The 23,699-nt window shown below is 33.3% G+C and overlaps 4 protein-coding genes across 8 annotated transcripts; 2 read left to right on the forward strand and 2 right to left on the reverse strand.

Moving 5' to 3' along the window:
- Nucleotides 1–8,824: 8,824 nt before the first annotated feature.
- On the reverse strand, nucleotides 8,825–12,329 carry LOC103837346 (protein MIZU-KUSSEI 1). The gene has a single exon (XM_009113705.3). The coding sequence runs from the start codon at nucleotides 9,954–9,956 to the stop codon at nucleotides 9,189–9,191; it is 768 nt and encodes a 255-aa protein (XP_009111953.1). The 5' UTR covers nucleotides 9,957–12,329; the 3' UTR covers nucleotides 8,825–9,188.
- Nucleotides 12,330–12,631: 302 nt separating this feature from the next.
- Nucleotides 12,632–14,038, reverse strand: LOC103837349 (protein Dr1 homolog). 2 transcript variants are annotated; one of them, XM_009113710.3, is made up of 6 exons: nucleotides 13,870–14,038; nucleotides 13,716–13,779; nucleotides 13,515–13,604; nucleotides 13,340–13,434; nucleotides 13,192–13,260; nucleotides 12,632–13,101 (listed from the first exon to the last, which is right to left on the reverse strand). In XM_009113710.3, the coding sequence occupies exons 2-6, from the start codon at nucleotides 13,768–13,770 to the stop codon at nucleotides 12,904–12,906; spliced, it is 507 nt and encodes a 168-aa protein (XP_009111958.1). In that variant the 5' UTR covers nucleotides 13,771–13,779; nucleotides 13,870–14,038; the 3' UTR covers nucleotides 12,632–12,903. The 2 variants fall into 2 exon arrangements, with proteins under 2 accessions (XP_009111958.1, XP_009111957.1); XM_009113709.3 differs by having other exon boundaries at nucleotides 12,632–13,104.
- Nucleotides 14,039–14,085: 47 nt separating this feature from the next.
- On the forward strand, nucleotides 14,086–23,601 carry LOC103837348 (G patch domain-containing protein TGH). 4 transcript variants are annotated; one of them, XM_009113707.3, is made up of 16 exons: nucleotides 14,086–14,294; nucleotides 14,669–14,759; nucleotides 14,843–14,937; nucleotides 15,155–15,258; nucleotides 15,577–15,638; nucleotides 15,785–15,853; nucleotides 15,997–16,148; nucleotides 16,393–16,468; nucleotides 16,548–16,634; nucleotides 16,764–16,838; nucleotides 17,017–17,161; nucleotides 21,157–21,646; nucleotides 21,782–22,063; nucleotides 22,134–22,262; nucleotides 22,439–22,606; nucleotides 22,695–23,601. In XM_009113707.3, exons 1-16 carry the CDS (start codon nucleotides 14,160–14,162, stop codon nucleotides 23,388–23,390), a joined length of 2,856 nt encoding a protein of 951 aa, XP_009111955.2. In that variant the 5' UTR covers nucleotides 14,086–14,159; the 3' UTR covers nucleotides 23,391–23,601. The 4 variants fall into 4 exon arrangements, with proteins under 4 accessions (XP_009111955.2, XP_009111956.2, XP_018510430.2 ...); XM_009113708.3 differs by having other exon boundaries at nucleotides 16,767–16,838; XM_018654914.2 differs by lacking the exons at nucleotides 14,086–14,294; nucleotides 14,669–14,759 and having other exon boundaries at nucleotides 14,842–15,071.
- On the forward strand, nucleotides 17,436–21,064 carry LOC103837347. Its single transcript, XM_018654915.2, has 2 exons — nucleotides 17,436–18,892; nucleotides 19,569–21,064. Exons 1-2 carry the CDS (start codon nucleotides 17,688–17,690, stop codon nucleotides 20,902–20,904), a joined length of 2,541 nt encoding a protein of 846 aa, XP_018510431.2. The 5' UTR covers nucleotides 17,436–17,687; the 3' UTR covers nucleotides 20,905–21,064.
- Nucleotides 23,602–23,699: the final 98 nt, after the last annotated feature.

The raw sequence follows: 23,699 nt of genomic DNA on the forward strand, positions 1-23,699 counted from the left end.
AAGTTTTCATTTTTATAGAGAAATATTTTAGATTTGGGATTGTGAATTAGAAAATAGGATAACAAGAATTTTTGTTGATAGATGAGTATTGTTTTAGATTTTTTTTATCAATACGTGGTATTTTATAAATAAAATTCTTAAAAATTCTATTTTAGGAAAGTTGTCAATTTTTATAGAGAAATATTATACTTTGGGATTGTGATTTAGAAATTAGGATAAAAAGAATTTTTTGTGATATATGGGTATTGTTTTAGATTTTTGGGTGAAAGGTTGTATTTTTAAAATAAAATTCTCAAAATTCTATTTTTGGAAAGTTTTCGTTTTTATAGAGAAATATTTTAGATTTGGGATTGTGAATTAGAAAATAGGATTACAAGAATTTTTGTTGATAGATGAGTATTGTTTTAGATTTTTTTATCTATACGTGGTATTTTAAAATAAAATTCTTAAAAATTCTATTTTAGGAAAGTTTCAATTTTATAGAGAAATATTGTAGATTTGGGACTGTGATTTAGAAATTAGGATAACAAGAATTTTGTTGATATATAAGTATTGTTTTAGATTTTTTTGGGTGATAGGTTGTATTTTAAATAAAATTCTCAAAATTTCTATTTATGGAAAGTTTTCATTTTTATAGAGAAATATTTTAGATTTGGGATTGTGAGTTAGAAAATAGGATAACAAGAATTTTTGTTGATATATGAGTATTGTTTTAGATTTTTTTTATCAATACGTGGTATTTTATAAATAAAATTCTTAAAAATTTATTTTAGGAAAGTTGTCAATTTTATAGAGAAATATTACCTTTGGGATTGTGATTTAGAAATTAGGATAACAAGAATTTTGTTGATATATTAGTATTGTTTTAGATTTTTGGGTGATAGGTTGTATTTTTCAAATAAACTCAAAAATTCTATTTTTGGAAAGTTTTCATTTTTATAGAGAAATATTTTAGATTTGGGATTGTGCATTAGAAAATAGGATAACAAGATTTTTTGTTCATAGATGAGTATTGTTTTAGATTTTTTTTATCAATACGTGGTATTTTATAAATAAAATTCTTAAAAATTCTATTTTAGGAAAATTTCATTTTATTGGTATATATTCATGATTTGGCACTGTGATTTAGGATTTAGGATAACAACAATTTTTGTTGATATATGAGTATTGTTTTAGATTTTTTGGGTGATAGGTTGTATTTTAAAAATAAAATTCTCAAAAATACTATTTATGGAAAGTTTTCATTTTTATAGAGAAATATTTTATATTTGGGATTGTGAATTAGAAAATAGGATAACAAGAATTTTTGTTGATAGATAGTATTTTAGATTTTTTTATCAATACGTGGTATTTTATAAATAAAATTCTTAAAAATTCTATTTTAGGAAAGTTGTCAATTTTATAGAGAAATATTATACCTTTGGGATTGTGATTTAGAAATTAGGATAAAAGAATTTTTGTTGATATATGGGTATTGTTTTAGATTTTTTGGTGAAAGGTTGTATTTTTAAAATAAAATTCTCAAAAATTCTATTTTTGGAAAGTTTTGTTTTTATAGAGAAATTTTTAGATTTGGGATTGTGAATTAGAAAATAGGATTACAAGAATTTTTGTTGATAGATGAGTATTGTTTTAGATTTTTTTATCTATACGTGGTATTTTATAAAATAAAATTCTTAAAAATTCTATTTTAGGAAAGTTTTCAATTTTATAGAGAAATATTGTAGATTTGGGACTGTGATTTAGAAATTAGGATAACAAGAATTTTTGTTGATATATGAGTATTGTTTTAGATTTTTTGGGTGATAGGTTGTATTTTTTAAATAAAATTCTCAAAAATTCTATTTATGGAAAGTTTTCATTTTTATACAGAAATATTTTAGATTTGGGATTGTGAATTAGAAAATAGGATAACAAGAATTTTTGTTGATATATGAGTATTATTTTAGATTTTTTTATCAATACGTGGTATTTTATAAATAAAATTCTTAAAAATTCTATTTTAGGAAAGTTGTCAATTTTATAGAGAAATATTTTACCTTTGGGATTGTGATTTAGAAATTAGGATAACAAGAATTTTTGTTGATATATTAGTATTGTTTTAGATTTTTTGGGTGATAGGTTGTATTTTTCAATTAAATTCTCAAAATTCTATTTTGGAAAGTTTTCATTTTATAGAGAAATATTTTAGATTTGGGATTGTGAATTAGAAAATAGGATAACAAGAATTTTTGTTGATATATGAGTTATTTTTAGATTTTTTTATCAATACGTGGTATTTTATAAATAAAATTCTTAAAAATTCTATTTTAGGAAAGTTGTCAATTTTATAGAGAAATATTTTACCTTTGGGATTGTGATTTAGAAATTAGGATAACAAGAATTTTTGTTGATATATTAGTATTGTTTTAGATTTTTTGGGTGATAGGTTGTATTTTTCAAATAAAATTCTCAAATTCTATTTTTGGAAAGTTTTCATTTTTATAGAGAAATATTTTAGATTTGGGATTGTGAATTAGAATAGGATAACAAGAATTTTTGTTGATAGATGAGTATTGTTTTAGATTTTTTTATCAATACGTGGTATTTTATAAATAAAATTTTTAAAAATTCTATTTTAGGAAATTTGTCATTTTATAGAGAAACATTATACCTTTGGGATTGTGATTCAGAAATTAGGATAACAAGAATTTTTGTTGATAGATAAGTATTGTTTTAGATTTTTTGGGTGATAGGTTGTATTTTTAAAATAAATTCTCAAAAAATCTATTTCTGGAAAGTTTTCATTTTTATAGAGAAATATTTTAGATTTGGGATTGTGAATTAGAAAATAGGATAACAAGAATTTGTGTTTATAGATGAGTATTTTTTTAGATTTTTTTATCAATAGATGGTATTTTATAAATAAAATTCTTAAAAATTCTATTTTAGGAAAGTTTTCATTTTTATAGAGAAATATTTTAGATTTGGGATTGTGAATTAGAAAATAGGACAACAAGAAATTTTGTTGATACATGAGTATTGTTTTAGATTTTTTTATCAATACGTGGTATTTTATAAATAAAATTCTTATAAATTCTATTTTAGGAAAGTTGTCAATTTTATAAAGAAATATTATACTTTTAGGATTGTGATTTAGAAATTAAGATAACAAGAATTTTTGTTGATATATGAGTATTGTTTTAGATTTTTTGGGTGATAGGTTGTATTTTTAAAATAAAATTCTCAAAAATTCTATTTCTGGAAAGTTTTCGTTTTTATAGAGAAATGTTTTAGATTTGGGATTGTGAATTAGAAAATAGGATTACAAGAATTTTTGTTGATAGATGAGTATTGTTTTAGATTTTTTTATCAATAGGTGGTATTTTATAAATAAAATTCTTAAAAATTCTATTTTAGGAAAGTTTTCATTTTTATAGGTAAATATTGTAGATTTGGGATTGTGAATTAGAAAATAGGATAACAAGAATTTTTGTTGATACATGAGTATTGTTTTAGATTTTTTTATCAATACGTGGTATTTTATAAATAAAATTCTTATAAATTCTATTTTAGGAAAGTTTCAATTTTTATAAAGAAATATTATACTTTGGGATTGTGATTTAGAAATTAGGATAACAAGATTTTTTGTTGATATATGAGTATTGTTTTAGATTTTTTGGGTGATAGGTTGTATTTTTAAAATAAAATTCTCACAAATTCTATTTTGGAAAGTTTTCATTTTTATAGAGAAATATTTTAGATTTGGGATTGTGAATTAGAAAATAGGATAACAAGAATTTTTGTTGATAGATGAGTATTGTTTTAGATTTTTTTATCAATACGTGGTATTTTATAAATAAAATTCTTAAAAATTCTATTTTAGGAAAGTTGTCAATTTTATAGAGAAATATTGTAGATTTGGGACTGTGATTTAGAAATTAGGATAACAAGAATTTTTGTTGATATATGAGTATTGTTTTAGATTTTTTGGGTGATAGGTTGTATTTTTAAAATAAAATTCTCAAAAATTTTATTTCTGGAAAGTTTTCGTTTTTATAGAGAAATGTTTTAGATTTGGGATTGTGAATTAGAAAATAGGATAACAAGAATTTTTGTTGATAGATGAGTATTGTTTTAGATTTTTTTATCAATACGTGGTATTTTATAAATAAAATTCTTAAAAATTCTATTCTCGGAAAGTTGTCAATTTATAAAGAAATATTGTAGATTTGAAACTGTGATTTAGAAATTAGGATAACAAGAATTTTTGTTAATATATGAGTATTGTTTTAGAATTTTTGGATGATAGGTTGTATTTTTTAAATAAAATTCTCAAAATTCATTTATGGAAAGTTTTCATTTTATACAGAATATTTTAGATTTGGGATTGTGAGTTAGAAAATAGGATAACAAGAATTTTTGTTGATATATGAGTATTGTTTTAGATTTTTTTATCAATACGTGGTATTTTATAAAATAAAATTCTTAAAAATTCTATTTTAGGAAAGTTGTCATTTTATAGAGAAATATTTTACCTTTGGGATTGTGATTTAGAAATTAGGATAACAAGAATTTTTGTTGATATATAGTATTGTTTTAGATTTTTTGGGTGATAGGTTGTATTTTTCAAATTAAATTCTCAAAAATTCTATTTTTAGAAAGTTTTCATTTTTATAGAGAAATATTTTAAATTTGGGATTGTGAATTAGAAAATAGGATAACAAGAATTTTTGTTGATAGATGAGTATTATTTTTGATTTTTTTTATCATTACGTGGTATTTTATAAATAAAATTCTTAAAAATTCTATTTTAGAAAAATTTCATTTTTATTGGTATATATTCATGATTTGGCACTGTGATTTAGGATTTAGGATAACAACAATTTTTGTTGATATATGAGTATTGTTTTAGATTTTTTGGGTGATAGGTTGTATTTTAAAAATAAAATTCTCAAAAATACTATTTATGGAAAGTTTTCATTTTTATAGAGAAATATTTTATATTTGGGATTGTGAATTAGAAAATAGGATAACAAGAATTTTTGTTGATAGATGAGTACTGTTTTAGATTTTTTTATCAATACGTGGTATTTTATAAATAAAATTCTTAAAAATTCTATTTTAGGAAAGTTGTCAATTTTATAGAGAAATATTATACCTTTGGGATTGTGATTTAGAAATTAGGATAAAAAGAATTTTTGTTGATATATGGGTATTGTTTTAGATTTTTTGGGTGAAAGGTTGTATTTTTAAAATAAAATTCTCAGAAATTCTATTTCTGGTAAATTTTCGTTTTTATAGAGAAATATTTTAGATTTGGGATTGTGAATTAGAAAATAGGATTACAAGAATTTTTGTTGATAGATGAGTATTGTTTTAGATTTTTTATCTATACGTGGTATTTTATAACTAAAATTCTTAAAAATTCTATTTTAGGAAAGTTTTAAATTTTATAGAGAAATATTGTAGATTTGGGACTGTGATTTAGAAATTAGGATAAGAAGAATTTTTGTTGATATATAAGTATTGTTTTAGATTTTTTGGGTGATAGGTTGTATTTTTTAAATAAAATTCTCAAAATTTCAATTTATGGAAAGTTTTCATTTTTATACAGAAATATTTTAGATTTGGGATTGTGAGTTAGAAAATAGGATAACAAGAATTTTTGTTGATATATGAGTATTATTTTAGATTTTTTTATCAATACGTGGTATTTTATAAATAAAATTCTTAAAAATTCTATTTTAGGAAAGTTGTCAATTTTATAGAGAAATATTTTACCTTTGGGATTGTGATTTAGAAATTAGGATAACAAGAATTTTTGTTGATATATTAGTATTGTTTTAGATTTTTTGGGTGATAGGTTGTATTTTTCAAATTAAATTCTCAAAAATTCTATTTTTGGAAAGTTTTCATTTTTATAGAGAAATATTTTAGATTTGGGATTGTGAATTAGAAAATAGGATAACAAGAATTTTTGTTGATAGATGAGTATTGTTTTAGATTTTTTTATCAATACGTGGTATTTTATAAATAAAATTTTTAAAAATTCTATTTTAGGAAAGTTGTCAATTTTATAGAGAAACATTATACCTTTGGGATTGTGATTCAGAAATTAGGATAACAAGAATTTTTGTTGATAGATAAGTATTGTTTTAGATTTTTTGGGTGATAGGTTGTATTTTTAAAATAAAATTCTCAAAAAATCTATTTCTGGAAAGTTTTCATTTTTATAGAGAAATATTTTAGATTTGGGATTGTGAATTAGAAAATAGGATAACAAGAATTTGTGTTTATAGATGAGTATTTTTTTAGATTTTTTTATCAATAGATGGTATTTTATAAATAAAATTCTAAAAATTCTATTTTAGGAAAGTTTTCATTTTTATAGAGAAATTTTAGATTTGGGATTGTGAATTAGAAAATAGGACAACAAGAAATTTTGTTGATACATGAGTATTGTTTTAGATTTTTTTATCAATACGTGGTATTTTATAAATAAAATTCTTATAAATTCTATTTTAGGAAAGTTGTCAATTTTATAAAGAAATATTATACTTTTAGGATTGTGATTTAGAAATTAAGATAACAAGAATTTTTGTTGATATATGAGTATTGTTTTAGATTTTTTGGGTGATAGGTTGTATTTTTAAAATAAAATTCTCAAAAATTCTATTTCTGGAAAGTTTTCGTTTTTATAGAGAAATGTTTTAGATTTGGGATTGTGAATTAGAAAATAGGATTACAAGAATTTTTGTTGATAGATGAGTATTGTTTTAGATTTTTTTATCAATAGGTGGTATTTTATAAAATAAAATTCTTAAAAATTCTATTTTAGGAAAGTTTTCATTTTTATTGGTAAATATTGTAGATTTGAGACTGTGATTTAGAAAATATGATAACAAGAATTTTTGTTGATATATGAGTATTGTTTTAGATTTTTTGGGTGATAGGCTGTATTTTTAAAATAAAATTCTCAAAAATTCTATTTTTGGAAAGTTTTCATTTTTATAGAGAAATATTTTAGATTTGGGATTGTGAATTAGAAAATAGGATAACAAGAATTTTTGTTGATAGATGAGTATTGTTTTTATATTTTTTTTATCAATACGTGGTATTTTATAAATAAAATTCTTAAAAATTCTATTTTACGAAAATTGTCATTTTTATAGGTAAATATTGTAGATTTGGGAGTGTGATTTAGAAATTAGGATAACAATAATTTTTGCTGATATATGAGTATTGTTTTAGATTTTTTGGGTGATAGGTTGTATTTTTTAAATAAAATTCTCAAAAATTCAATTTATAGAAATTTTTCATTTTTATACAAAAATATTTTATATTTGGGATTGTGAATTAGAAAATAGGATAACGAGAATTTTTGTTGATAGATGAGTATTTTTTTAGATTTTTTTTATCAATACGTGGTATTTTATAAATAAAATTCTTAAAAATTCTATTTTTGGAAAATTGTCATTTTTATAGGTAAATATTGTAGATTTGGGACTGTGATTTAGAAATTAGGATAACAATAATTTTTGTTGATATATGAATATTGTTTTAGATTTTTTGGGTGATAGGTTGGATTTTTTAAATAAAATTATCAAAAATTTAATTTATGGAAAATTTTTATTTTTATACAGAAATATTTTAGATTTGGGATTGTGAATTAGAAAATAGGATAACAAGAATTTTTGTTGATAGGGCTTGAGGAATAACCCACATAAAAGTTTAAGAATCCCATTTTTGATAGATTTTTTTTTAAAAAAAATTGAAATGTGCTAAAGCCGGTTTTTTATATAAAGCAAAAGTATAATTACTCACTACTTCATTAGGTGTCTCTCCTTTCTATCTCATAGCCGTCAATGGTAGGGCTGGATGCAAGAAAAAAGAAGACAAAACACTACAAATGGAGAAGAAAATTGTAGTCGAATGTTTAGTATATGCACAAGGATATAAAGCAATCAACTATTTTCTCAGTCGTAGGTTTGATAATATTGATAAACATGAAATTTTACATGTAAGCCAGTAAAGAACACAATCGTTGCATTTTAATTTTATGGTTTCTCTTTTTTTTTGCTCGTTTGTCTCCAAAACAATCTCTATCCTTTCAGGTTTATGTCCCATGAATTATTTTAATTCTTGAAAGCAATCAACTACTATACTAATGTGTCTTCCTTTTTTGTTCCTTATAATCTTAGTTGTAGTAGCCGTAGTCATCAGCTTTTTGTCTTTTTTTTTTTTGAACACATCAGCTTTTTGTCTCTTTTGCAAATTCTCATAAAGAAGTTTTGAAACCTGTTCTTTAACGTTGATAGAAAAAAGCAAAAGTAAGAAAACACGTTCCTTGAGTATTGTGCAGTGTAATCTTACTCGGATCTGTGCTTTGTGAATGTATAAACGCCTGCTTTTTCTGGGGAAAGACAAAGTTTGGTATGGAAACAATTACTATATATGAGTATTTTGTTTTATGAGTTGTAACCAAGTTTTACTTTCAATTAGTTTGAATATACAATGAAAATAAGAACAAAGCAGAAGCTCCTCGACATTAAAATACTAGTATAGAGTTTGGTATGTCATTTGTATACCTAATCCCTCAGTATGTGTGGAAGCTGATCCTCCCGAATTTAATAGATTGACCCACCCACATAGCGGAATATCTCAAAAAAATAAATGTAATGCGTCGTTATATTGGATACGACTATTTCTTTATAATATATGGTCCAAAATTCCATTGGTCCATACCATTAAATTCTAATATTACTATTCTTGGATCAGAGAGAACCAATGATGATTTCTCACTTTTAATCATAGTTTAGTGACCAAAATGCTAATGGAAATGTGAAACAAATCAAGACTTTAATCATTATGATTCTACAGCCTGGGTGCCTCCATGATAACTTAAAAACATTTTAGAAACAACAAAAAGATTACACATTTTAAAAAAAAGTGAAATTTATACATTTACATATTCCATATACCAAATTTTAAAGCCTCCTAAACCCACCTCCCCAAAAGAAAACAAACTTGCTCTTAACACATCATCCATCCATCGATCACATTGTCATCTAAACCGAATTGCATTAATAGACATCACTACTTTAATTCTCACTTAACCGACAGTTTAAAGTAACTAAACCGGACAATCTTCCTTAACCGATAAACCTCTTCCTGGACTAGAGGCTTTGGTATGATCATCTTCTTCGTCAGATTCTGAGCAGATAGATACTGAGCTCCGGCGCTCCATTGCTATCAGGATTCATCATGTAGAAAGCTTCAGAGTCACGCGACCCCACGATTCTCTCGAACTTCGCCCTCATATACATTATCTCTCCTCCACCGCCACCGCCGGACGTCTCCTCCGTCTCCGGTAAAACTCCGGCGCCCATGGAGACCATCTCGAGCGCCTTCAGAACTTTCTTCTCCTTCTCACCACACTCCCTCCTCGCCGCGAACCCGCACTTCTTCCCGTTGCAGTAAGTCCTCCACACAGGCTCCTCCACCAACCGCCGTGGACGGCGGTCACCGTCTTCTTTAGCTTCCTCTTTGGCCTTGTCGCACTCCAGAGCGATCCTCACGAGTCCCGAAGCCATCTCCTTGACGAGTCCACTGATCGGAGTAGCGAGCTCGATGAGAAACGCCGGCGGGGAAGTCGGGTCTTTCTGGACGGAGAAATGCACGTGTCCGCGGCGTGATCCGAAGAGGGTGCCCACGACCCGGGACCCGAGTCCGGAGTTGTTGTTACCGGGTCGGGCTCTGCTGAGAGAGGAGATGACTGAACGGAGACGAGAGACGGCGAAAGTCTGGAGCTTTCTTTTGGAAGAGGAAGGGTTGTGTTTGGGAACGGGTTTAGTGTTGTCGGGGAGAGGGTTACGGGAAGAAACGTCGTCGTTTTCGTCTGATCCGACTTTGGTTGTCCAGTGGAAACTGTTGTGTCTCTTGGAGGCAAAGTCATGTGTGTTTGGTTTCGCCATTGAAAGAAGCTGAAGTTTAAGGAAAGAGAGAGAGAGGGTGTGTGTGTGTGTGTGTTTATGGATGTGGTTAATGATCAAAGTAGCTGGTGTGAATTTAACTTCAGGGTTTGGTCTATTTGGTGACTCTCTCTATCTCTTTACTCTTTTCTATATCTCTCTCTCTCTCTCTCTCTTGTCGTTGTGAGTGTGTTGGTGTGAGAGAGAAGATAGATAATACATTTGACAGAGATTCGACAGTAACTTGACCCACCATCTCATCTTTGTAGAAGGTTTTGGAAAATAAAGGAGAAAAAGAGAGAAATGTAATAGTTTTTGTTTTGTGTGTAGATTTGTCTTTTACTTTTTAGTTCATTATAGGTGTCAAGTGATTCGACTTGGGATTGATTTTAGCTCCGAATAGAAAATTAGTACTCTATACACTAAAGAGGAAAATAATAAATATTTTGGTTTTGTTTTGTATGATATTTTCAACTCTACTTAATCATTGTCATGATCTTTATTGTTTCTTCCATTACCCTCACTAATACCACTCTTCTGAATACTACCATTAATCTTACAGTTTATTTGATAGCTTGCAGTATTATTAACCTGGCTTTTGAGATATACTTACTTTTGTTTATTACTAAAGAATAACTAGGATTTGTGTTTTTGTTGAATACTTTGGGAGAAACACGAGAAAATGACAAAAGAAAGGAATCAGGAGACAAAGTGTGTGTTATTGTTGTTGTTTCATTTTCGATGTGGGGTAAATCACAAAGAGCCTCATTTTGTTTTGACTCCTCCCCTTTTTGACTTCAATCTTTCATACAGTAAAAAAGTGTTTAGTACACTTATCATATACTCCTCCTTTATGTTATATATCAAAATCTTTAGTCTACATACAGCCTCTCTAATCATTTAAAGATCTAAAAGAAGTTTTCTTGTGCTCAAAAAAAAAAAAAGTTTTCAAACTGTGTACATCTATACTAGTGAGGAAGTTGAAAAATTGACGCTCGACAACTCAAATTATTTGACACATACCACCAGTTCTGTGACGCTTTATAGGCTTTTTGTATGCATCAAACACCATTTGGAACTTAAATCACGCATGCTATATGCAAACAACCAACTACAAAGCACTTTGTGTAAAATTTCATGTACCAAAGTATATTCCCATCACTTAAATCACATATATCTATAATTGCAGTATAAAAAGAGTTAAGAATAACCACATGATGGTGGTTTAGTGGTAAGCGGACTTCAAAGATATTTAGATTTGAAATAACCACACGAAACAAAATATGTGTGTTTATACGGATATGAAACCATGTTTTAGGTTTTCTCTAAATATCCAGAAAAATAATTCATCCTTGGACTACACTTTTTCTTTGAAATTAATCTGAATATTTTCATAAACGAAAGAGATCACTAGATAAAAAAAAAGAAGAAGTTAAAGATATTTATCAACAAACCACAACCATTATAGTTGCCATTAATCCAACATTAACATATACAAAAACACCTCATATAGTTAGAAGATAGGTGCCTTGGTTGCTTCTTAAGTTCTTATAAAGGAACATTCATCCCAATTAATTTTCTTTTTCTACTTCTTATTCAAGAACTTGGAGTCATTGTGCCAAAGCAGATGAATTAAATCATTGTTGTCCAAATCATTATGTTTAGCACAAAAAATCATTATGTCTAATACTATTGTGTATGGTGAATGGACTTATACAGGAAAGTTTAATGTATTTAACTATTCATGAATGATGTGTGAATTCTCATTTATCAAAATTTTCAATAGTTTCGAATCATTACAAAATATTCTCATATAAAGATTGGTGTGACATGCCATTGATGGGCATACAACATTCGACAGGCTTTGTCTTATATCGAAGAATAATAACAATCCTATAATTCAAATTGTATAATAATGTAACAAAAAATGAATATGAAGTTATATATAGTTGGTTGTAGACGTCATAAATGGAGATAGCTCCGTTGTGGTTCTCGTTGTTGTCGGGTGCAGAGTAAACCGTGGCCTGTGAACTGACACGTTACTTCCGGTGATGGTCCTAGTAACCAAGTACCTTGCCCCTTCTCCAATTCATCCGAATCACACATGACACCCTATGCTTTATATGTTTCAATGATGTCATCATTCATCAGTTCTTTAAAAAAAAAAAATCATTTTAGTAAGAAAGTGGTAAAACATGTCTATTCGTAAATGTAAAAAGACAAAAACATACGAACAAATAATTGAGTAAGACTACAAAGTCACTATATCATGAAATATTTAAATATACGAAAGTGGTAACATGTCTATTATTTATTTCAAACCTCGTCGATAGTTGTTTACATGTCTAAAGTTCTGGATTTACATAAAGATACATTGACCGTACTAAGATATACGATTCAACCAATCTAATCATATCTGATCAACTGTATCACATTGAATCATCAGTGTTATAAAAATCGGTTTACACATCAACAAATCATCAGTAAATGAAACTTTTCCTCAAAATGATATTTAGAAAATCAGTCTACCATCGCATACACTTACTACCGCTAACGATTTTTTTAACATTGCTTGTTAACCAAATCACTAAACACAATCATCCATAATGTATACAAATCGTGGTTTATTAGCTTCTTATTAGTGGTACAATTACACTTAATCACTAAACACCATCCAATCTAGAAACATTAGGAATTGGATAAAACTCCCTCCGTAAACTCATTAAATCGGATCCACCATATGTACTCGGGATAGAAGTAACACAAAACAAGAAAATGCTTACTAACTACATCTGAATCACAAGTGTTTCCAGATCATAAAACACTAACTTATATTATTCTAAGACTAAGAGCATATGCATTTGCACTTACAAAGGAACGTTAAAAAGGATGCTCTTTTCATTTTTATTTTTTGCCTATCGATGATGCGAAGAAAGCCTTAAGGTTCCAATTAGCTTTGCAGACTTCTCTGGTCGGTTTCGGGATGGTCAGACTCAGGATGTTCGGTTTCAGGATGTTGCGGTTGAGGAACCGGAGCACCTCCGTTCATTCTCGCACGCGCTTCAGCAAACATACGTTGCTGCTCAGCTGCAGCTTCCTCCTCAGTCATCTGAGCTCCGCTGTTGCATTTCACACTTCTCTGTGTGTCCTGCTACATAATTTACAAACGAAAGAGAAAGTTTTATATGTTAAAAGGGTTTCTACTTCATCTTCCAAGTATCAAGAGAAGTATTATTACCATGGTTTCATACTTATGTTGCTCATAAGCAGCATAGACTTCCTCTATATATTCTCCAAAACCCAGAACCTGTTTCATTTCAAAGTTCACGTCTTTGTGCTTTTTTTTTTGTTTGGTAAAGGATGCACAAAGGAGAAGACTTTTAAACCTGTAACGCCTTGAGAACATGCTCAGGAGCAATCGTTCTTCTATCCTCTTTGTTACAAACCTCATTAGATTCTGAAGACACAAGATTTATAAACTCTGCAAAACCAAAACAAAACACAATCAAAACTCTTCCTCCAAGTAGATAGTAACAAGAAGAAGTCTATAGATCTTTATACCTACACAACACTCGATAAGAAGATCTTGAGCGTCTCTAGCAACACGAACATCAGGTGGTAACATCTCCTTTATAATCTTAGTCATCGTAGCTGAAATCAAACAACACATCGAACATATATACTCATAGTTTCTCAAGCTAATCGAGCTAGATTCACAAAGCTAGTGATCGATGAGCGTAACAGTGGAATCGAAACGCTAACCTTTAGGAAGCGAAGCGTCTTCTTTGGATTTGCCGACTATATCCATCGGATCCATTGCTTAAATCTGCAGAAATCAATCGAGCTTCAAGCTAAACCTATTCGTACACGACGGATTCGCTTATGAGGATATATAGATAGGGATGATCGGACTCACCGTAACTGAGTCGACACGGAACGAATCGCTAAATAGACGAGTCGCGGCGAGATCTTATCGGAGGCGATTAGGGTAAAACGGAGAACGCAGATGCGCGTGAGTCCCACTCGAAGGCGCGTGGAGATAGTTTTAGTGATTTAATAGAAACGGGAATTAATTTTTATAAATAAAATCGAAAACCTAAATGGGCCGAGAAATCAACCCAAACTAGGCCCATATCTTCTTCATCGTCTCCGGAGAGTCTTGAGATTCTGGGATTGGTGTTTCTCCTCGGTGGTGGAAGAGAGAGCATGGGGCTAGAGGAGGATGATTTCGTGTTTCACGGGACGCCGATAGAGCGAGAGGAAGAGATCGGTAGCCGGAAGAAGAAAGCAGTCGCGGGAGCTTCGGGAAACCTGAGAACTCTCCCTGCTTGGAAGCAAGAGGTGAATTACTTTGATTCTTCTACTCGTCTGTTTAGTTGCTGATGAACTGAGGAATCAAGCAGCGCGAGTCGCTTTGTGTCCATGATCGTTGCAGCCTGTTTCTGAGATTTTAACTTACTGTATAGGGAAGAAAGATTACTCTAGACTTTCCGGTTTACTGTAGCTGGTAGAGTACTGAGAACCGGAGATTGATTTGTAGCTGAGGTTTTGGTATTTGCTGTGTTTTCTCTCACACATTAATGTATATATAGATTGATCATCTTTAGATTTCCACCATGATATTGTTTTACTACATTACTTGTAATAACGTCAGTTTGTATATATTGTAACGTTCTGTGGGAAGCTGCTGACTTCTGAACTTGTACATGATCCAGGTGACTGATGAAGAAGGTCGGAGAAGGTTTCATGGAGCATTCACTGGTGGATATTCTGCTGGGTATTACAATACAGTGGGGTCAAAAGAGGGTAGAGTTTTAAAATTACTTGGATGTTTGTTAGATTAGATCTTTATCTGTGCTTTGCTGTTTACAATCTGAGTTGAATTGCAGGCTGGGCTCCACAGTCATTTACGTCGTCAAGGAAGAACAGAGCTGGAGCGAGAAGGCAAAATATTTCAGACTTCCTTGATGAAGATGAAAAGGCGGTATGTTTTATATTGTTTTCCTTGTTAGATTCTTTAAAGCTTTATTTCAACTCATTAGTGACTAAGCTCGTTAAAGTTTGATTACCGTGTATTGCATAATCCTGCTGTGACACTTCTCAATGGTAACATGGAAAGTGGGTAATTTTATTTTTTCTCTGTGGAAGATGTTCATTGTTTGGAACGATGTTAAGCCACTCTAATTGCCTTTGTATTTCAGGAGTTGGAGGGACAATCATTGTCTGCGAGCTCACAATTTGACACATTTGGATTTACAGCAGCCGAACATTCTCGCAAGCAAGCTGAGAAAGAACATCATGAAAGGTCCCTATATACTCTTGTGTCATATTCCTTAATGCTTTTCATGCGTTGTTGTAGCCTGATCAGAATTCAAGTGTACATCGGATTTCCCGCTCTTTCTTGTACACGTTACAATCATCTGTAGATTGCTTAGGAGCTATGTTTAAGCTGTTTTTTTTTTCAAGGCTGCTTCTTTTTGCTTTGGCATGAGCAGTGATGTTTTAGACATTGTGTGATAATCTAATTTAGATAAGAATCTAGAAGTTGCTATAACTTAAGGTTCTTTTTCTTCATTTGAGTTGGCTATGAAGTTTGTAACAATTTTTTTTTACTGTATCACAGGCCATCAGCCATTCCTGGCCCAGTGCATGACGAACTTATTGCGCCAGTTTCGGAATCAATTGGTTAGTTTTGAAAGCCTCTTTAATATTTTGGAAAACTCCACCAAGCAAGGAGATCAAAACCATGATGATAGCCTTTTTTGCTTCTCTTTATCTTCTCCAATGCATTGCTGGTGATCTCACGCATATGCTTCTTTCTTTTGTTTCAGGTGTCAAACTTTTGTTGAAGATGGGATGGCGGCGTGGTCATTCAATAAAGGATGTGCGTGCTGGTTCAGGTTTGAATTTTTTTAACATTCATCGATCCATAAATTTCATTTGTGCTCTGCTTTTTGTTTTATTGATTTTACTCTACTCCTAAATCTGTACTTTGAATTTGTTAATCCATGTTTTTAACATGTCTCTCTTTTGTACGGTGCAGATGCTCGCAGGGAAGCTAGAAAAGCATTTTTAGCCTTCTCCGCTGATGAGAATACTAAGGAATCTTCGGACTCACTGGTTTTGGAGACTGAAGTGAAAACTTCTTTGGATCCACAGATTAATGAAGATACTAAATTTTCTGAAACAACCCCTGTGAGTCAACTTTCTACTTTCTAGTTTCTCTTTGCAAACGAGCTTTATGCTGTTGATTGTAATTGCTATTGCTGTTATACATCTACAATTCATATTTTCCTTGTAATTTGCAGTCTTAGTTTCGTTTCAGAATAAATGTAGGACTGTAAATACAACTACTAATCTGCTGCAGAAGTTCTTTAGATATTACCCACAGAGACATTGATTCTGATGATTTTCTTTGTTCCTTCACTATCTGTTGCAGGTATATGTTCTCAATCCGAAGCAGGACCTGCATGGTTTAGGATATGATCCTTTTAAGCATGCTCCTGAGTTTAGAGGTATCTAGTTTGGACTTTTATGATGTTTTTGCTGTCAGAGCATTCTTGTCATTGACTTGCATTTTTTTCTGAATTACAGAAAATAAAAGATCTCGCTTGTCTGCCGGTAAGGAGGCTGGCTACAGAAAACCATTGTCAATGAAGGAAAGTCTTTTCGGACCTAACAGTAAGATCTTTTCATTCTTGACTCACCATTTATTATTCTTTCCTCTTCTTTGCTTTAAGACACGTACATCCTCTACTGCATATCTCTATGCCAGCTTTTGGTCGCTTCTAATATGGCTTGAACAATCAGCAGGAAAGATCGGTCCTGGTTTTGGCATTGGCGCACTTGAGGAGCTTGATGTCGAGGATGAAGATGTCTATGCTGGTAAGGACATAATGGCTATTTCCCTAATCATGGTTGTTCTTTGTTATATAAGCATCCGTATCTTTATGGGGTTTGAACTATTTCTCTGATTCCCAAGAAAACAAACCATTGTCGGTCAAAGTAAATTATTTTGGTTATACAAAGTGTTAATGCTACAATAATCTTTGAATTCTTTCAGGTTATGACTTTAATCAGACTTATGTCATAGAAGATGAACAGCCAGTAAGACCGCACAATGATAATACACTGAGGTTAACCTCAAAAGAGCATAACGTTCTGCCAGGTTTTGGAGCTGCTTCGAATTCTGACTACAGTGTGGAGAGGTATAACAATAGTTTTAACTCAATTTCATCACACAATTCCATGTCCACTGGAGCTCTTGCTCTCGGAAATTTCTGATTACAACTGTTTAATTTCATTTGCATGATACTGATACGATGGGCCAATTAGAGATGCAAGAGGTATTAAAGGACGTGGCTTGGGAGGGAACAAGTGGACATGGTATGTTGGGATCACACATAGAGGTGTGGGTGACGTGGAAGATCTGCACGTGCGTAATGGCTCACGAGTATGTGTGAGGAATAAGGGTTAGCTGAGAGTATAAATAGCTGAGAGGATCATAAGGAGTCTTTTATCAAGAAATTTATCAAGTCATGTCATGGAGGAGAGTGAGAAACTCCTAAGAAAAACTCATTGTATTTCCCTTTTTGATCTATAAAAAATATCTGGAATTCCTTTATTTGGATCTTTTTACAAGTTTGATACAGTAAAACGTATCAAATTGGTATCAGAGCCATCGAATCTGGGAATAACACACAAAAAAAAAAAAAAAAAAATAAAAAATAAAAAATGCTACCTAAATCATCTGATACTGTTCTTACCATGAAGCATATGGAGGTGGAAATAGACGGACGACTCACGGCGTTGGAACGCGAATTACGAGAGCTTCCGTCCTTGGAGAAGAGCATCAACGAAATGAAGGAGCTCCTGGATCAATTCATGAGGAAGATGGGTCTTTGTACCCCAGAGGTTGCAAAAGCCAAAGGAGAAGAGATCCACACTCCAGAAGTGATTGCGAGCCTTGTAGTGACACCTTTGACAAGGTACGATCCGTTTCCGGAGCCGACCCCACCAGGGACGAAGAACTTGATCCCACTGTTTGGATCGGATCTGAAAACAGAGGTGGTGCTCAGAAATGACGAACCGCTTAGATCGATGGAAGATGGTTTCGAGACAGCTCACCCTGATAAGAAAGAGGCAGCAGACGAAGCTTCTCTTGCATCCATGGAAGGTCTGTTCATGGGAAACAAATGGAACATGAGGAAGAAGAAGACGAGATGGAAGTTGCGTCTTTGGGCGATTCAAAAGGGTTTCGCTAAGGGATCCCGTTCTGACAGGAAGAAGCATGTAGATCGTGAGGGACAGTTGTCTGAGTTTGGGGACTCAACTGGAAGAGGTCGGCAGCAGCGTAACGGAGGAACAGAAACAAAAACTGAGCGCTATGCCTATCAGCTGCTCGATAAAATGCTCCCGAGAAGAACAAGATTGAAGATAAACAATAAGAAGAAGAAGAGATGGAAAGCATCTAGAGGGATTCTGAGATGTGTGGAGAAACATCTGGGGTCTAGACAGGAGAGGCGACAGTCTATGAGTGAAAAGGCGTCTCTTGTGTCACATAACTCAACGAGAAAAGAAGAACATCTGTTAGAGAAAGGAAAACACAGTGTAGCTGAACTGGATATGAATGCAGGCCAAATGCTCGGTAAAATGCATTGGAGAGAAAAAAAAGCAAAGCTGGAGAAGAGAAAGAAGTGGGGGCAGGATATGCTAGGGATGAAGTTTGAGTTAGAGTTGGCACACCTGATATGGGGGCCTACAACAGCTTTGAAGAAGCTGACATATGGGAAGAAACATAAGTTTAGGCAGAAGAATAACAAGCGAGGAGACAGGATCATGCTGAATCTTGTCAGGATATTAGTGGCCAAGACGAGTAAGAAGAGACATGCTGAAAAGAAGCTACGGTTGACAAGCGGAAAGAAGGCCAAGTTCCAAAGGGAAATACAATGAGTTTTTCTTAGGAGTTTCTCACTCTCCTCCATGACATGACTTGATAAATTTCTTGATAAAAGACTCCTTATGATCCTCTCAGCTATTTATACTCTCAGCTAACCCTTATTCCTCACACATACTCGTGAGCCATTACGCACGTGCAGATCTTCCACGTCACCCACACCTCTATGTGTGATCCCAACATACCATGTCCACTTGTTCCCTCCCAAGCCACGTCCTTTAATACCTCTTGCATCTCTAATTGGCCCATCGTATCATTAGATTCGATGGCTCTGATACCAATTTGATACCAATTTGATACGTTTTACTGTATCAAACTTGTAAAAAGATCCAAATAAAGGAATTCCAGATATTTTTATAGATCAAAAAGGGAAATACAATGAGTTTTTCTTAGGAGTTTCTCACTCTCCTCCATGACATGACTTGATAAATTTCTTGATAAAAGACTCCTTATGATCCTCTCAGCTATTTATACTCTCAGCTAACCCTTATTCCTCACACATACTCGTGAGCCATTACGCACGTGCAGATCTTCCACGTCACCCACACCTCTATGTGTGATCCCAACATACCATGTCCACTTGTTCCCTCCCAAGCCACGTCCTTTAATACCTCTTGCATCTCTAATTGGCCCATCGTATCATTGGCCAAGTTCCAAAGGAAATACATGAAAGGACAAAAGAAGACAATCACGAGAAGTGGTGACGTTTTTGGTTCCTTCTTGCAAACTAAAAATCACTGTCACTTGAGGAACAGCCTGATTCAGAACAGAAAGAATGAAGACACACTGGAACACATATCAAGGGGTACTCTTGTGGCAGAGAACTACCATAGAATTAGAAGGATCCTTATCAAATGGGTTTATCACAAGGTTAGAAAGAGAGTCAAGCCTCTTGGAGCAGTGGAAATGGGTTTCAAAATTCTCTCAGAGGCTGTGGAAGATTCACTGGGGATAAAGCATACGCAGACCAAGAAAAGCACAAGGAGAATGAGTGACAAGAGAGTACAGCAACCTGAAACCATGGGAGCAAAACGATCTCTGCCAGATGAAATCTCACGAGGTCTGGAAGAAAACAATGGGTATAAAGAGTTGAGTTGCTTCAATGCTGAACGTGATGAGGGTTGTCCAATCTCACTAGAAGCTTATACGAGAGTGGAACAGATCAGATTATTGTCTTGGGTTGCTGTGATTGGCTGTCCATGGGACCCAGGGAGATCAGTTCTGCAAGGGATGCTAAGGGAATTTGCTCTGGACGTAGAAGAACGGTTTGGTGTGGCTCGTGTGATAATGCAGGTTGCAGTGTGGCTCTGGGCACACATTTTTGAGCTGAAAAACAGAGTGTGGGAGCCGGGAATAGTCAAGAGTTCAGGTCCTGCAGTTAATTCCTTTGCTCTGTCTTACTTCACCTATGAGATGTTCCAGCCACCAAGACAAACAGAGCTATCAGTCAAGCTGCCCAAACAAGGTTGTGGCTGGGGTTGGAGAAACTTGAAATGTCGCACACGTAATGGTACAAAAGGTGGTCTCTTACAGCTTCAGTTCACTGTGCTATTTGTGGAGATAAGACACCAGCAGCGACACATGTTTCAGAAAAAGAGAGAGCTGGCCCGAGGGATCCAATTCTGTCTGAAGCTACTTGAAGATGGTGGTGTTAATCTGGAAGAACGAGTTGACTACCTGCTTGGTATTCTGATCTGGCTGCCATGTTATGGCAGTTCCCATTTCAAATTCATCAACTTGAGGACAGATTTCAAAGGCTCAAGGGATGGAAACTTGAAAGACTGCTACCATCACTATATACTTGGTCCCAACCTTGAGGACAAGGTTGATTTTAAAGCGGGCGGTAATGATACGATGGGCCAATTAGAGATGCAAGAGGTATTAAAGGACGTGGCTTGGGAGGGAACAAGTGGACATGGTATGTTGGGATCACACATAGAGGTGTGGGTGACGTGGAAGATCTGCACGTGCGTAATGGCTCACGAGTATGTGTGAGGAATAAGGGTTAGCTGAGAGTATAAATAGCTGAGAGGATCATAAGGAGTCTTTTATCAAGAAATTTATCAAGTCATGTCATGGAGGAGAGTGAGAAACTCCTAAGAAAAACTCATTGTATTTCCCTTTTTGATCTATAAAAATATCTGGAATTCCTTTATTTGGATCTTTTTACAAGTTTGATACAGTAAAACGTATCAGATACTCTCTCTAATTCACATCATTTTGTTTTATTTTTCTATATTTTTCTAGATTTGATCCTCCGAAAATCCCAAAGGACTTTGTGGCACGGCATAAGTTTCTTGGTCCTCGGGAGGCTGAAACTAAGCCAACTGCTGTTCCTCCTCCAGACGTTCCTCCCCCTGAAGATAAGAATCTGAAACTTCTGATCGATGGCTTTGCAACATTTGTTTCCCGCTGCGGGAAACTGTACGAGGATCTTTCTAGAGAGAAGAACGAATCAAATCAGCTGTTTGATTTTCTTCGGGGAGGTAGCGGTCAGGACTACTATGTAAGAAGACTGTGGGAGGAGCAACAAAAGCGCGGTGATCAAAGTAATCTGCAATTAGATGTTAAGGTCCCTCCAAGCGTTGAGAAAATGACTGCAGAAAAGCGTGGTAGCTTATTAGGAGAAAGGCCATTGCAGAAAAGTTTGAAAGAAACTGAAACCTCTGCTTCTTCTGGAGGATCCTTCCAGTTCCCCACCAATCTCTCTGACACATTCACCAAATCTGCTTCATCTGTAAGTAAACAACTTTACACCTTAAATAATTTTAGCCTGATCAACTTGGTATATGTGTTTCAATGAAGTGATCTGCCTTTGTTTCCGTTGCACTAACATTCTAGATCTGTTTTGCTCTTTCTCTCCTTGAAATAGCAAGAGGCAGCCGATGCTGTCAAGCCCTTCAAAGATGACCCGGCAAAACAAGAAAGATTTGAGCAGTTTCTCAAGGAGAAATACAAAGGAGGGTTACGTACAACAGATTCCAATAGTTTTAACAGGATGTCGGAATCAGCTCGTGCTCAAGAGAGGCTGGACTTTGAGGCTGCAGCTGAGGCCATTGAGAAAGGGAAAGCTTACAAGGAGGTCAGACGAGCTACTGAACGGCCTGTCGACTTTCTTGCAGGAGGGCTGCAATTTACTTCTGGTGGAACAGAGGTATGTATACACTATCTTCATTGTAGTTATTCTATGCTCATACATATGTTAAAACTTTTTATTTTAACAGCAAATTAAAGACACTGGAGTAGTAGACATGAAATCAAGTAAGACATACCCTAAAAGGGAAGAGTTCCAATGGCGTCCTGCACCTCTTCTGTGCAAACGATTTGACCTTCCTGATCCTTTCATGGGAAAGGTAAATAACTGGTTCCTTGCTTCTCCTTCCTGGAATGTTATTTAAACCGTACATTCTTTTAACACCTGAAAGGATCCCTACAAGGGTACACTATTCAAATTTCAGCGTCATGTTCCTTCTTATGCCTAAAATGTAGTGCTTGAGCCAGTCTTATACATTTTCCCTTTAATTTACAGCCCGGAACTGCTCCGCGAGCAAGAAACAAAATGGATTCTCTCATATTCTTGCCAGATACAGTTAAAGCTGTATCTGATCTACAAGAACCTAAGAAAGAGACAACAGTAGTAGAGCCAGAAGTTGAGGTACAAGTGGAGAATGTGGAGAGACCTGTTGATCTTTACAAGGTAAGAAGGGTGTCTTGGTCTGAGAAATTTTATGCCAACGTAATTTGATATTTTCAGTCGATTAATATCCGGTTATGTTCACTTGTAGGCCATTTTCTCTGATGATTCTGAAGATGATGAAGAACAACAACCTATGAATGGAAAGAGACAAGAGGGTCAAGAAAAGAAGAATGAAGCAGCTGCTGCAACCACATTAAACCGACTCATAGCTGGTGATTTTCTAGAATCTCTAGGGAAAGAACTGGGTTTCGAAGTACCTTCTGATGTCACGTACCCGGAAGGAACCAAGCCAATGGAAGAAGATAACAAGTCCAAACGCAAATCCGATGCAGCTTCTGAGAGAAGACCTGCAACGAAAGAAAAACCAGAGGAGAAGACGAGCGGCCTCAAACTCAGGTCTGAAGAAGAAACTGATACAAAAAAGAGAGAGAAGTCGCCAAGAAACTGGAGTGGTGAAGAAAAGAGTACAAAAAAGAGAGAGGAGTCGCCAAGAAACGATCTATCCTCAAGTGATTCCTCAGGAGATGAACGGAGGAGAAAACGTTCCAAGAAGGATAGACATAGAAACAATGATACAGAGAGCGATTCGTCAAGTGACTACCACAGCAGAGATAAACGAAGCTCAAGATCAAGAAGAAAGAGGAGAGAATCTTCTAGAGAGAAGAGAAGTAGCCACAAGAAGCATCATACAAAGCATTACAAGACCAATGACTCTTCTTCACGGTACAGCATGGACGAAGACCGGAAAGAGTCAAGGCTGGAGAAGCGGAGACACAGAGACTGAAACCAGATGGGAGCACACTTGCATACATTTTTATTGTGAACATTGAAACACTATAGAATTGAGTTATGCAATATCTACACTGTTTTGATGGTCAGGTTATATAGCAAATGATGAGCTTAGTTTGTATGAGCTGATTCTATTAGACTTGTACTGGATAAATCTTTAATTACATTACATACATATAAGCAGGCATCGTAGGTTTCGTCGTTAAGTCGGATTATCCATATCCTTTTAATTAATTAAACTAGTAGAACATTGAATTTTCAAAACAGTTCAAACCATTTTCTTCATGTCTAAAGCCTCTAGTGC

This window comes from Brassica rapa, chromosome A09, assembly GCF_000309985.2.
Source record: "Brassica rapa cultivar Chiifu-401-42 chromosome A09, CAAS_Brap_v3.01, whole genome shotgun sequence".
In the NCBI taxonomy this organism is placed as follows: domain Eukaryota; kingdom Viridiplantae; phylum Streptophyta; class Magnoliopsida; order Brassicales; family Brassicaceae; genus Brassica; species Brassica rapa.

Excerpts from the sequence above, each read along its gene's own strand:
- LOC103837346 (XM_009113705.3), bottom strand. The coding sequence starts at position 9,956 with ATGGCGAAACCAAACACACATGACTTTGCCTCCAAGAGACACAACAGT.
- LOC103837349 (XM_009113709.3), bottom strand. The coding sequence starts at position 13,770 with ATGGATCCGATGGATATAGTCGGCAAATCCAAAGAAGACGCTTCGCTT. Across the intron at positions 13,435-13,514 it reads TCTTATCGAGTGTTGTGTAG|AGTTTATAAATCTTGTGTCT; the intron begins GTATAAAGATCT and ends TTGGTTTTGCAG. Across the intron at positions 13,105-13,191 it reads AACATAAGTATGAAACCATG|CAGGACACACAGAGAAGTGT; the intron begins GTAATAATACTT and ends TAAATTATGTAG.
- LOC103837348 (XM_009113707.3), top strand. The coding sequence starts at position 14,160 with ATGGGGCTAGAGGAGGATGATTTCGTGTTTCACGGGACGCCGATAGAG. Across the intron at positions 14,760-14,842 it reads TACAGTGGGGTCAAAAGAGG|GCTGGGCTCCACAGTCATTT; the intron begins GTAGAGTTTTAA and ends GTTGAATTGCAG. Across the intron at positions 15,639-15,784 it reads GCCAGTTTCGGAATCAATTG|GTGTCAAACTTTTGTTGAAG; the intron begins GTTAGTTTTGAA and ends CTTTTGTTTCAG.
- LOC103837347 (XM_018654915.2), top strand. The coding sequence starts at position 17,688 with ATGCTACCTAAATCATCTGATACTGTTCTTACCATGAAGCATATGGAG. Across the intron at positions 18,893-19,568 it reads AAGAAGGCCAAGTTCCAAAG|GAAATACATGAAAGGACAAA; the intron begins GGAAATACAATG and ends CAAGTTCCAAAG.